Source organism: Ochotona curzoniae, unplaced genomic scaffold (assembly GCF_017591425.1).
Source record: "Ochotona curzoniae isolate NIBS_2020 unplaced genomic scaffold, NIBS_Ocur_1.0 scaffold_4505, whole genome shotgun sequence".
NCBI lineage: Eukaryota > Metazoa > Chordata > Mammalia > Lagomorpha > Ochotonidae > Ochotona > Ochotona curzoniae.
The window spans coordinates 21430042-21442952 of NW_024467118.1; the positions used below are offsets into that span (position 1 = coordinate 21430042).

The window sequence follows — 12911 nt, forward strand, 5'->3', positions numbered from 1 at the left end:
CTTTGTTCATCAGGGATATCAATCTGTAGTTCTCTTTTTCTGTTGTGTCTATCTGGCTTTGATATTAAGATGATATTGGCTTCATAGAATGAATTTGGGAGGATTTCCCCCTTTCTATTGTTTGAAAAGGCTTTTGGAGAATTGAGGTAAGTTCTTGAAACATTTGGTAGAATTCTGCAGTGAAGCCATCTGATCCAGGGCTTTTCTTTATTAAACTATTCCTTCAAATATAGATCAACATACACTTGAAGGTTTCGATCTAAAGTGTACCTACTGTTTGTAAAGCACTTACAGTTTTACTTAAGATAAGTGATATTACCATTCTCATTCCAATGTCTACAGCAGACAATCAATCAACTTTCTTGTCCAATTGTCTTTATTACACATTAACTTCTCACCCATAAGACATGAGAAGTCTAGTTGTATGTACTATGTAACATGGTTACCCATCTAGGCTCAATTTTGCTGTTTTTAGAATTTAAGAAACAGAAGTGGAAACTAAAGATCACTGTCCTTTAACCAATTATCTTAACTACAACTGTAAGTGTTTTGAAAATAGTAGGTACATTTATTATCTCCAAATTTTCCCAAATAGTTACATTTTCACTTTTCAAGCTCCCATGTTATTGCTTCTTTTGCACTCCACATATTCCTTTAATTACTGTATAAGTCACTTTGTAATGTAACCAGATAAGGCTGTGAATCCACCTGCTTTTCAGGGCAAGGCCTATATGTTCTTACTTTCATAATGCTGAAGTATATATAATTAATGAAGCATTTTATAAACTCAAGGAATTGTTATTGGATTATTTACTTAATGAAAGAATGAATACATTAAATGTATGTTTGCTAAGTTATTTTTCACAATTTTTCTTCTCTCTTACCTCTGTGTAGGACAAGAAATGCTTCTTTAAGGAAACTCGGGAAAAGTGGCTGTGAATCTTTGAAACTGCTAGGATTCAGAAGCCGAGACAGTGGTTGGTTTGGGCTTGATGATGTTGTGGTGAGATCCGTGCAGAGTGGTTTGATATCGTTTGAACTAAATGAACATTTAGAAAGGTATTTCAATAGTACAGAAACAAAATGAATATGCTCTCTGATGTCAATAATTGGTATTTTCATAAATGGAACTACAAGATTAAGTTTTTACTCTTCAGATAGGAATATGAACTATCCTTCAGGGTGTGTTTAATATGGAAACCAGAAGTGCTGTGAATATGGTATATGTAATTTCAAGCATGTCAGTTGAACAATGACAACTACAAATGATTTAGAATTTTTACAAATTTCTTCTCCTAAATAGTTTTAAAATAGCATCTTCATTTCTGAAATCCCAAGGAGATAGTAATTAACTGTTCATGCTATGCTCATCTTATAACTATGTATTTATAGCCTGAATTTATCTCACTGCCCTTATTCTACTTTTTATTTCCATGTTTTACAGACAACTCAATCTGAGATTTTAAAGATAATTTTAAGATTTATTAGGAGTAGGTAGTTATGATAAGATGGCAATCATATATCTAAAGATCACGTTTATTTAGTAATGGAAGGTCTTACATCTGCAATTGTCTCGGACCAAGTTCCTTAGAAATGGAGCCTTAGATAAGAAAATGAAAGCTTCCTTGAGGGAAGGCTCCCTGATGAATCCTGCCACAGAAGGAAGGAAGCAGTGGAGCAGGGGAGAATAGTAAAAACCAGGGTTTCAGTTGAGGCCTTCTCCCAGACTGACAGCTCAAAGAAGAGTTAGTGGTGAGTCCATACTTTTCTATAGCGAGAAAATTCTCAGCAAAGACTTCTGCGAGACTACTCTCTGAAGAAGATTGGGTGATGGGTGGCCCAGCCTAGGCAAAGATGTCTGTGTTTTTTCCCAGGGCTGCTATGATAATCTATGACAAACTGCTTGGTTTAAACACTGAAGTGTATGCCTTGCTGTTATGGAGGCTGGAAGTCCTATATCATGATGTGGGCAGAGCTTGTTCTTTCAAGGACCGTGTGTCCAGATATCTGGCCCAGGTCACTGCTTGGCCTATACACGGCTATCCCTATGCTCATATGACAGCCTCTGTGTGGAAATAACCCCCTTTTCCTTACACCAGCCTTCATTGGATTAGGTCTCATCCTGATGACCTCACTTAACTTGATTTCCTCTATACAAACGATATCTACAAATAAGGTTACATTCGGAGATACTGAGGGTGAATATTTTGACATAGAAATTGGGGAAATGTGCCCAATTCAACCAAAAAAAAAAGTCTATCAGAATAATTTTAACAAAGATTAATATTTTAACTTTCACTTAATTATGGTGTATATTCTTCACTCTACTGGAAGATCATCTTTATCTGCTGTACTTTCATGTATTTATCTTTGTTAAAAATGTAACTTAACATACATATGTACTTGACAAAGTTCATGGAAGAAGTGTAATTGAAAACCTAAGTTTATTTTCGTGCAAAAAAGAAACACATGCGTAGTGTTTTCATAACATACCTTTAAGATGTATTTATTTATTTGAAAAGCCGAGTTATAAAGAGAGAGGGACACACACACACACACACACACACAGATCATATAACTGAAATGCCGGTTCAAGTAAAGATGGCTACAATGGCAAGAGTGAACTTCTTGTAAGTCAGCCATGTGAATACAAGAGCTTAAGGATTTGGACCATCCTCTTCTGCTTCCCAGGCAAATTAGCTGGGAGCTAGATGTGAAATTGAGCAGCTAGAATATGAACTGGAGCCCACAGGAATACCAGCACTGCAGGCAGTGGCAATATGCAGCAATGCCAGACTCCATAATATGCATTTTCATAAACTTTTTGAAAATACTTAATGTATTTCTGTTGTTACAGCTAATATTATTATTATTATTTTTAATGTTTTGTGATTTCATTTGCTCTAACTGGTTTTCATTGCTGATTTTCATCAAAATATTTCATGAATCAAAACAGTTGGTTATCAAAATTCTTGAAGTTAATGGAAGTTTATAGAAGCATGTGTCTTTGCTGGCGGGGGGAGTGATCAGCTACCAGTTGTGGGTTTGTGGCTGCATGTTCCCTTCAGTTCTTGCTTCCTGCCTTCTGTGTAGGTTTATAGTGCTCTACTCCTCTTCCTTTGTGGACAATGGCCATCTAGTCTCCTTTGTGAAATCTTTAGAAGAAGCCATACTTACCACCACAGCCTGTGTATTGCTGTCCCACCAGAAGGACAATCCACGCAAAGTAGCCATCTTGGTGGTGCCCTCTAAAGACTTAAACCAAGCACTTAAAAACCTGCGCCTGGAAGGGTTCCGGAGTCCGCCAGAACCATCTCGTCAGTTCCAAGTGAGAGAAGGAGAACAACTTCTGTTAAAGTTTGCTGGAAATATATTTGCCTCAAGTGAGTATAAAGAAATCCTTTGAAGTCTTCTATGGGATATTTCAGAAAGAGTGTGCTCAACTTGTGTTACTGGTTAAGGCTGCATGTTATTAGGAAGCAGGCAAGCAAAAATGCAAATTCTTCCCATGTTTCCAGGCCCTTGCTTGCCACTCAGGAGATGTAAGTTCTTTTATAGACAGATTCTACGATTGAGGAAATCGTCTCCATAGTTACTTGCCCAGCTCATCATTCCATGTCTCCACAGCAGTACAGCCACCTCCTCAGTGCTCTGCTGCTTGCACTGATAGCCACGTGAAATGTATTTCCACAAGGGAATAGAGTGATGTGATAAAAGCATAAGCCATCCTACATTATTCTTTGCATTCAAACCTTATCATTACCCCCTATCCTATCCAAAATAATATCCTAATGCTGTAAGATGCACTACAAAGAGACTGATCAGAGGACTGTGGAACCCCAGCACCCTAGAGGTGTACAAATAGAACTGCATTTCTATACAACTGACTTGTTGGTAGTTCCATGTACTTATTTAAAATATTTGAAAGACTGATCTCAGAAAGAATGGACATATTTCACCAAAATCTGAAAAGATTCTTGGCACAAAGCAAATGAAGAACTCTTATGTAGATCTCATATATGGTCATCTGTCATCTGCATGTCCCTTTAGTGCAGTTTTTCTTTCCATTTTTTCCATTGTGCAATTTCTCACAATTTTACATTATTTTACATCATTTTTATTTTTGTTCATATGCTCCTTTTATGCTCTCCGTTGGAATTTCATGAGTGTCATCACCTTATCTTTCCTGTTTTACATCCTATGAACCTAGTGGATTACTTGGCGTCTCAAAGGTCTATGATGACCATGTTGTAAATAAGGGATATTCAACATGGTCAGTAGAGCACTGACAAGGAAATCAGAATAAAACTCCAGAAGTTGGTGGGAGTTGTGGGAGACAGAAGGAACAGATGAGGCAGAAGAGATAATGCAATAGAATAAGGAAGGGAGAAAAAATGAGGAAGGTTGAGGGAAAACACTTCAATGGGAGAGGAGGGCAAAATGGATTCAGACGAGATTCCTTTATGATGGCTTCTTTTTCATTAATGAGCCCTGAATTCCTTTTCCTGAGTTGGATAAAAGTCTAACAATGTGCATGCAAACCTAGGTGTGGAGAGAAGGAAAGAGCAAGAGAGAAAGAGAGGGAGAGAGGATAGGAGAGGTAAAAGAATTTTGTCCCAGGAGTTTTACAGTACATTTAACTTGGGGGAATATTTTCAAGGTATTTATGAATGATTCCATGCTCCATTGAACTAAGTAATATGTACTTCTGTCTGATTCAGGAAATGACTCCAAGGTCCATTGGCTATTTGTTGCTTCAAACAAACAAAATAATAATAATAATGAAGCTTGAAGCTAATTCTGCCCTTTTCCAGTATGTCAGGAATAAGAGAGGTTCAAAGCGTCTCAATTGGAACTGTCATCTTCACTCTTACGTTCAGGGTCTCAACCATCTGAGCAAGCTGACAAGACTTAAGACAAGGAAACAAGAGCAGGAGAAGGGAAGGGAGAGGAAGGAAGGGTGGAAGAAATCTCTTCTTACTTGGCTTCCGGAGCAGAAAGCACATTGTGCACCCTGGGGAAATCTCTCTGACGAGAGATAGTAAAAAACCAGAAGTGCCCCCACCCAAACTAATGATGTAAACGATCTTCCTGTAACACTGGGGATAACAGCTGTGTTTACCTACTGCTATAAACAGGAGTGAGCTACTGTTTTCCCAGACAGCAGAACTGAGTGTGCGAATGCCTGACTGGATTCCAGAGCACAGACTCAGCGACAGAGCCTGAAAGAAGCCAGCAGGTGTACACCTCCTCCATTAGAGATCCATAAGGGTTCATCTCCCCTCAGTGTACATGACACAGGTGGCGCAGATCTCTTTGTTCTAACGACGCTTGTTCTGATGTGGAGTCTCATGAGTAATAAGGCCTACAGTAAAGCTTTGAGCCCCATTCTGCTGGATCTGTGCTATTCTCTGTGATCAGAGATTTGAAATACATGTCCTCTGCCCGGAGAGTTGCTTCCCCTCCTCGCTTCTTCACAGCTGCCCCTGCTTGCCTCCTGCTGTTACCTTCAGGTCTCATCTCAGGGATCCTGCTCAGGGAAGTCTTCCTTGTGCTTCTAGATTGAGGCGGTCCCTAGGTTATTTCATCTCCTCACATCCTATTATACCTTTGCAGAGTTTCCTCATTTCTTTCTCTTTTGTGGCCTTTGCCCCAAGCCTCATTTTTCTATTTATGCATCCAGTTGTTTGATCAATGCCAATTTCTCTGACTACAGTCCCAGAAGAGAAAGAACTATCTTGTTGGTGGCATCATACAATCCCTAGCACCAGGGACAACGCCTGACAGCTAAAAGAGGCTCAGTAAAGAAATGAAGACAACAGCTTGGGCAAAAATCAGACAGTCTGCTATTCAGTGTATCTAAACTTACCGGGGACACTGGTTACTGAATCGGTTGTGCCAAATATTTTCTGCTCATTTGGATGAAATATAGATGACACTATTGAGGGATTTTTATGCGTGATATATTCTATTTCTATTTCGAAGAGGAAAGAAGATAATAAGTACTTCCATTAGTGTTTGCATCAGGGTTTGGCCTCCTGGGCACAAGCTATAGCATGCATGTAGTGTTTTACTTCCCAAGGTGGAAGCTGACAGTTAAACATTTACACCGCCTACTGCATGACATCCAAACCCCCAGCACAAATGAATCTAGAAAACTGTTGAAAGTGTTTTCACAATAATCTATATGAGGACACCAAAGCAGCACCATGGCATCTAGCGATATCCTGTGAAAGAGGTCTGAATGTTTCCAAGACACCCTGAGTGCTCTTGGCCCAGGGAAATTGTCATCATGCATGACATGGAAGATGCTGGAATAATCACTGTTTTAATAGTTCAACCAAAATGTCCTGCCTCTATGCATACTATAGTTAGGAGGAAATAAGCAAATGAGTAAAGAAAACGTGTATCTTACCATGGGCTGAAAATCCATGATAGTGGGAGATATAAGTAAAAGGCAAAATGAACTTCAGAAAGTTGACAGAGAGACTTTTAAGTAGCCATCGGCAATGTTTTTGAGGTGACATTCAAACATTTTAGCAAGGTGACATTCAAACATTTTAGCAAGGTGAGAAAAGAAATCAAAACCACGTCTCAGGAGAGCTTCGCAAGGCATATAGATTATAAGTGAAAATGAGCTAAGGTGGAAGTGTGCATTGTGTATTTCAAGAACTACAGGGGGCAGGAATAATGGGATCATAGGAGCGAAAAGCCAGCATAGAGGACTTTGTCTTATGCTAAGTGAATGGGAAATCATGGAAGGTTCTCAACAGAGCGAGATGATCCGAGTTAGACTGAAACTGTGTTGAGATTGACTACATAAGGTAAGGGTGGAAGGAAACAGAGAATTTAATAAGCTGTTGCAGGAAGCCAAGCAGGAGATGGTGGTGACTTACAGGTAGAGGTGGCAGTGAATGTTCTAAAATAATGAAATGCACCTGGCCAATGGCTCCGACAGGGTTCTTCTGTTTGCCTGTATTGATAGTGCTCTTACCGCATCTAACTTTTGTAAGCAAAAGCAAATACTCCTACATTTATATTTTTTATATCAGTAATGAAAAAGATAAAATGCTCATGGCAAGCTCCCGGTTCCTGGCTTTAAATCCCCTCTGCTCCAGGCGTTGAGGCCATTTGGGGAGTGAACTAGCAGAAAGAACATCTTTTGCTCTCTCTCTCTCTCTCTTTCATTGCCTTTCCAAAGAAAATAAATATATATTTTTTAAAAAGATGAAGAAGTAAAAAGCCCTTGCAGTTCAGAGATGTGAAAGAATAACTGGACAAATATTGCAGTATTTTCTGTGAAGATTTGAGAAGACATTTATATTTCAATTCAGAAAAATCTGTTGATGTTTGTCAGAAATTTCATTAAAAGTACTTCAATAACTATTTCACTTGATGATTCTAGAACTAAAGTCTCCATTTCTGCTGTAGTGGAGATAGTTTATAACTGTGCCACTAGCTAAGGTAGTCAATGGGTATATGTGGCTATAGAGCCTTATTGTCATTATTATAAAGAATTATTTATTTACAATTGAGCCTCTTAAAATAATTAATTAATTATTTTGAGATGGCAGAGAGAAGGACAGGGAAAAAGAGTGCTCCTTCACTGGTTCATTCCCCGAATGTTCACAATGGCCTTGTTTGTGCCAACCCAAAATTGGAAGCTAGAAATTCAATCCAGCTCTCCTGTGTGGCTGGCAGCAACTCAATGATTAGAAAACCATTACTGACTCCTGGGGTGTGCATCAGGAGGAAGATGAAATTAGGTGCTAGAGCCAGAATTCCTATTCAGAAACTCTGATAGGGGTTTTATTTAAAGATTTCAAAGAATGTATTGAATTAAAGAGTTACACAGGCGCACAGAGAGAGGGTGACAGAGAAAGAGATCCTCCATATGCTGAGTAACTGCCGAGATCTCAATGGTCAGGGCCAAGTCAGCCCAACTCCATGTGTCAGGAGTTGCACCCAGGTCACCTACGTGGTGGCAGGGGCCCAACCATTTGGGCCATCCTCTGCTTCTTTCCCAACCATTGTCTAGAAGTTGGATCAGAAGGGGAGCAGCCGGGGGACTTGAACTGGTGCCCACATTGGAGTCTGGCATTACAGGAGGCGTCTTCATATACTGCAACACAATGTCAGCCCTTTAACTGGTGTCAACTCTTAGAACAAATGCCCATTTCCATTCAACACTTAAAAAGCTGATTTGAATTTTTAATTTTATTTACTTTTAATTTTTACTGAAACACAAGTAGCCACATGTCATAGAAGAATGCAATTCTAGGATGTCTATCCTAAGGTTATGTGGATGTACAAAAGCATATCAATAATTATGGACAAAGGAAGATACAGTGTTTGGACGGAAAAATAATTTCCTAAGTACCGAAAGTGCTGCCTCTTTTCAGTAGTTTCTAGTTATAGCAAGATAGAATAGAGAAAGAAAATCAGAGTATGAGATCCAGAAATATTTGGAGATTGTCTTGCTGCCCTACAACAGATCAGAAATCTTTTTGGTTTCAGCTAATTGCTGCTTTGTTATGCTTTGACAAGAGATAGTGGTACAACAAAATCTTTAGTTGTATCATTTAAAGAATGAAATTATTTGGATTTGAAAAACAAGTAGAACATAATGATCTAATTGGTCACAGATGGATTTTATTGTGTGTTTTAGGCAATGGAAAGGACTATGGAAAAGACTATAGGCTCACTTTTCACTTTCAAAGAAAACTCAGGCTGGAACTCCAAATCAAAGAGGTGGATGAATTTGGAAACTATAGCTGCCCACATTACAAGGGCACCCTTGTCGTTTTTAAAGTACCGAAGGAAAATCTAGCACGTGACTTGGATTCATCTTGTATTCTTGATGAAAATCATGTCCAGTTGCCAATTTGCAAATTACCTTTGAGATTGCCAAAGGTGAGTTTTTTCAATTCTACTTATCATCGTATTTCATTAGTTCTTTATCTTTTCTATAGTCAGTTACTCAGACATTTGGACATGTAATAAGAGAAAATATAAAAATGCCACATTTATTAAACAGTATAATATATATGTACATGTTTTACATATATAATCATTTAATACATTTCAGAGTATCTAATTTTAAGCAAAAGTCCTATTGTGTGATGCAAAATACCTACTCTCTTTCATAAATCAGCCTACTGTGGTTTGCTTTTCTCCCTTTTCAGTTTGCGCAGGGCTCTCCAGGCGCATTTTGTTAGCTCTCTGTCATGCCTCAAATCCTCATTCATCAGGATTGAGAAAGAATCTGTAGCTGTGGACATTTGTTTCCCCTTTTAAGAGTGGCACACAGAAATAGGAATTGAAACTATGACCTTTATTTTTGTGAGGACAGACTTATTCTAAAAAATTCAGAGTTGAGAAATCCCACTTTAGCTAAGCAGTATTGGAATATGCTATATATATTTTTTTATGAAATGGATGGAAGTTGCCTTACTAGGCTGCTGTTTATGAACACAAGATTGTGCATACATCCATGCATGTGGCAGGAGTCTGCTGGAAGCCTTTTTTTTTTTTCAAAGTTAAAAATGGTTTAAGCAATGGTTACCAGAGGTTGGGGAATGTGGCTGGGCAGGCAGAAAGGGCAAAGATTGAGCAATGGATCTAAATTACAGTTAGGAGAACTAGGCCTGATCTCCCATTGCATAGCCGGGTGAGTAAAGATGATAATGTAGTGTATATCTCCAAAAATCTAGGGCAAAGGATCTGAATGTCTTCACCACAAAAAAATAACTAATGTTTGAGGACACAGATATAGTAACACTGAGTTGAACATTATACAACATCTGGAAACATCATGAGACATGCTTTAAATATGTATGGATTTCAGGTAAACTGAAAGAAAAGAAAAACATTTAGGTTTCACAAAGTGCTTTACATGTACAAGACAAGCAATAAATATTGGTATGTATGCACATAATTTCTGAAACTCACGTACATCCACACACATCATTACACTGTGTCTGATTCACGAAGACGGGAAGGCATGTCATCTTTTACTTCGCACTTGTGGGACTGTCTGTATTTCTTGTTCTGTAGCCTCCATCTATCACTCATTTGTATATTAATTTGCTCAGCTGACATGAACTGTATCCCAAAGGCCCTACGGAGAGTGGTGTTCTGTGTATATGCTCTTATATTTCCCTTGCTTCTCTGGTGTGTTTACAGCTCAGAGTCAGCTACCCTTTTCATCTCAGGCCTCTGCTCCAAACCCTACAGGGGCCCCTAGTTTGACTCAGGTAGAATGCTCCATTGGAGCTGCACTGCACTGACACGAGGACTTTGTCTCCTACTCTGACTCACTTCCAACCACAATGACCATCTTGCTGTTCCTGGACTCTTGCCTGTATGCTTCTGCCTTAGCTATCTGCATAATTTATTCCTCTTACTTGCTGGCCAAACACTGCTAATTCCCTCCAGCTCTTTGTCCAAACTTCATCTTCTCTCTAAGACCTACCCTGATTCTACTTACTTTTATTAACTCCACTCTTACCCCCACATTCTGACACTTGAGGAGGACCAAGGAAGGAAAAACTTCTAAACTGACACTGGAAGATAAGCAGTATTGGTGATATTGCAAAGACTTCACTGTTGAGGTGATGCCCGTGATGGGGAACAATTAGCAACTAGAAACCAATCTGCATGAAAGACTGACAGAAAGAGGGATGAGGGGTAATGCAAGTATCAAGGCCCCATCATGGGCAAGAGCGTCCTGTGAGGACCTGAAGCAGAGCCAGCATGTCCAGCAGACCTGTAAAACCCATACAGGGATGATGAAGTTAGGGGAGATAGAGAAGGTCTTGGTGTGAGGCAATATATTCGATACAATCTTCTGAAAGTGGCCATATCAGCAAGACAGGTGAAATTCTGTGGTTGAAAAGGACAATCATGGCCCCAAACCTTTTCTAAGTTGTTTTTAGACTTTTCTACAAATAATTCAGATTAATTTAATTCACGTGGTGTAGGGTTTATAACTTGCTTAACAAAACAAGCTTCAAAGCGTTTCTTACAGATGTTGTGGGTGGGAGGAAGTGGGGAGAACATTGTGTACGTGCTTCTGACGTCATGTAAGGCAGGTGACTGCAGAGCATGTGCTTCTGCGCACCAGCTTGGTTGCGGCTCTTTCACTCTTCCCACTTGCTGGAGGGTTTCACTTTGAAGGAAAGAAGCACTTCAGATCTGCCAGCTGTAGTCTGCTGGAGGCTGGACTTTCCCTGTAATACCTAACCTACATATTTATGTAAACCATCTGCTGACCCAAGTTTTACTTAGCTTGAACTTCCTTTTTTTTTTTTTTTCTGAAGAAAACAAAAAGCTAAGCTCATGACATCTGATTTCTAGTAAATAATGGCACTGCTTTGGCATTTATTTTCACCACATTCAATAACCTGCTGTGTCAAAGAGAGGAAGTGTGCGGGTGCTAGTGTGACACTCAGGTCTCAATCATCACTTTCTCGTGACCTTGGGCTTTCATTGCCATCTTCCTATCCTGCTTGAATCATTTTATCCCCTAGCACTATAAAATGCTGAAGCAACGTTGCTTATGTGAGAATATTTTAAAAGATTACGTGCACAGACACTCCGATTCTACTTAGTTTTGTGGATCACATTGATTTTATAAAATTACATTGAATTAAAAAACAAAACTTTGGCAGTCTGTTGCTAACTATTAGGAAAGAAGAAGGATCATATACTTTAATCTGCTAAAAATCATGCAAGAAAAATTGAAATTGTGTTTTTGGTTGCTGTTATTTTGTGAAACAATGAACAAAATGAGGAAAAGTTGTTTAGTTTGCAACAGGATCCTTTGTCCTTTTTTCAGAAAGTGTTTCATCTGCTGATTTAATCCTTAACATAACCTTCCTTTTGCTTTTTTGCTCTCCTCTTCTCCTTCTGCTTCCCCTCCTTGCTTCCACTCCTCTTTCTTCTGCCTCTCACCTTCCCCATTCCTCTTTCATCTTCTTGCTTGTCTATATAAGAGTTGTGTCACGAAAAGTGACATGGAACACTATAGTCTCCTCGGACTTTCAATCATTAATTTTACAAGCAAAGCATACAGATATTCCTGTCTAGCTGAGAACATTTAATAATTTAATCATTTAGAATAATACATGTGTTTGTATTTATTTTGCTAGGACTAGGACCTTTAAAAAAGTACAATGCAGGACTCATTAATTCAAGCAGTTTTATTTCACATGAACTTCAGTTGTTTTGTTTTTCTTTCTGTAGATGCATCAATCAACATGTCAATTAACAAAAGTCAATTAAGTGCCTAACATTTATGTGTCTGAGATATGGTGTAGGACCTAAATAATAATGATGATGATGCTGAAACTAAAGGCTAAAACCCTGGCTTTTAAGCATGTAATCCAGATCGGGGGATAAAGTATAAATACTTTAATAGTCATAGAACAATGCAAGTGATAAACAGTAGTTGAATACAGCAACACAACAGTATCAAAAACTAAGAACCAATGACTAATTACAAATGAGTGGCTAAGATGGTGAGTGCTGGCATGTTTCAGAGAAGGGAAGGGTTTCTCTGGGGTGAGGTCATATGGGGACACTTCACAAGAGCAAAGGGGGATGCTCAGAATTTTAAGAGTCTGCAGAGGAATAAAGAGGTCATGGATTCCCACAGGAGGGATTACATGAGCCAAAAATCTGAAGCAGCAAAGAACAAGATGTGTGTCCGGAAAGGAAATAAATTCACCAATGAGGGTTGAGTGAAGGTTTCAGAAAGCCAGATTCAAAATAAGTTAGGCGAAATTATGGAGGCGTTTGAATGTGTTTCTTAGGTCAACCAGATCTTAAAATTCTAAGATGGACGTTCTGTTAAAATGTATTAAAAGGATATGGGTGGCTTCATAATATCAAAATCACATACCAGCTAG

The 12911-nt window shown here is 38.8% G+C and overlaps 1 protein-coding gene across 3 annotated transcripts in view; it reads left to right on the plus strand.

Moving 5' to 3' along the window:
• DTHD1 (death domain containing 1) overlaps window positions 1–12911 on the plus strand; it is a 50744-nt gene that overhangs the window by 21663 nt on the left and 16170 nt on the right. For all 3 annotated transcript variants that reach the window (XM_040966124.1, XM_040966125.1, XM_040966126.1), the window contains 3 exons: window positions 895–1059; window positions 3094–3383; window positions 8669–8913. In XM_040966124.1, the coding sequence (XP_040822058.1) occupies window positions 895–1059; window positions 3094–3383; window positions 8669–8913 (700 nt within the window). The remainder of the gene's footprint in view (window positions 1–894; window positions 1060–3093; window positions 3384–8668; window positions 8914–12911) is intronic.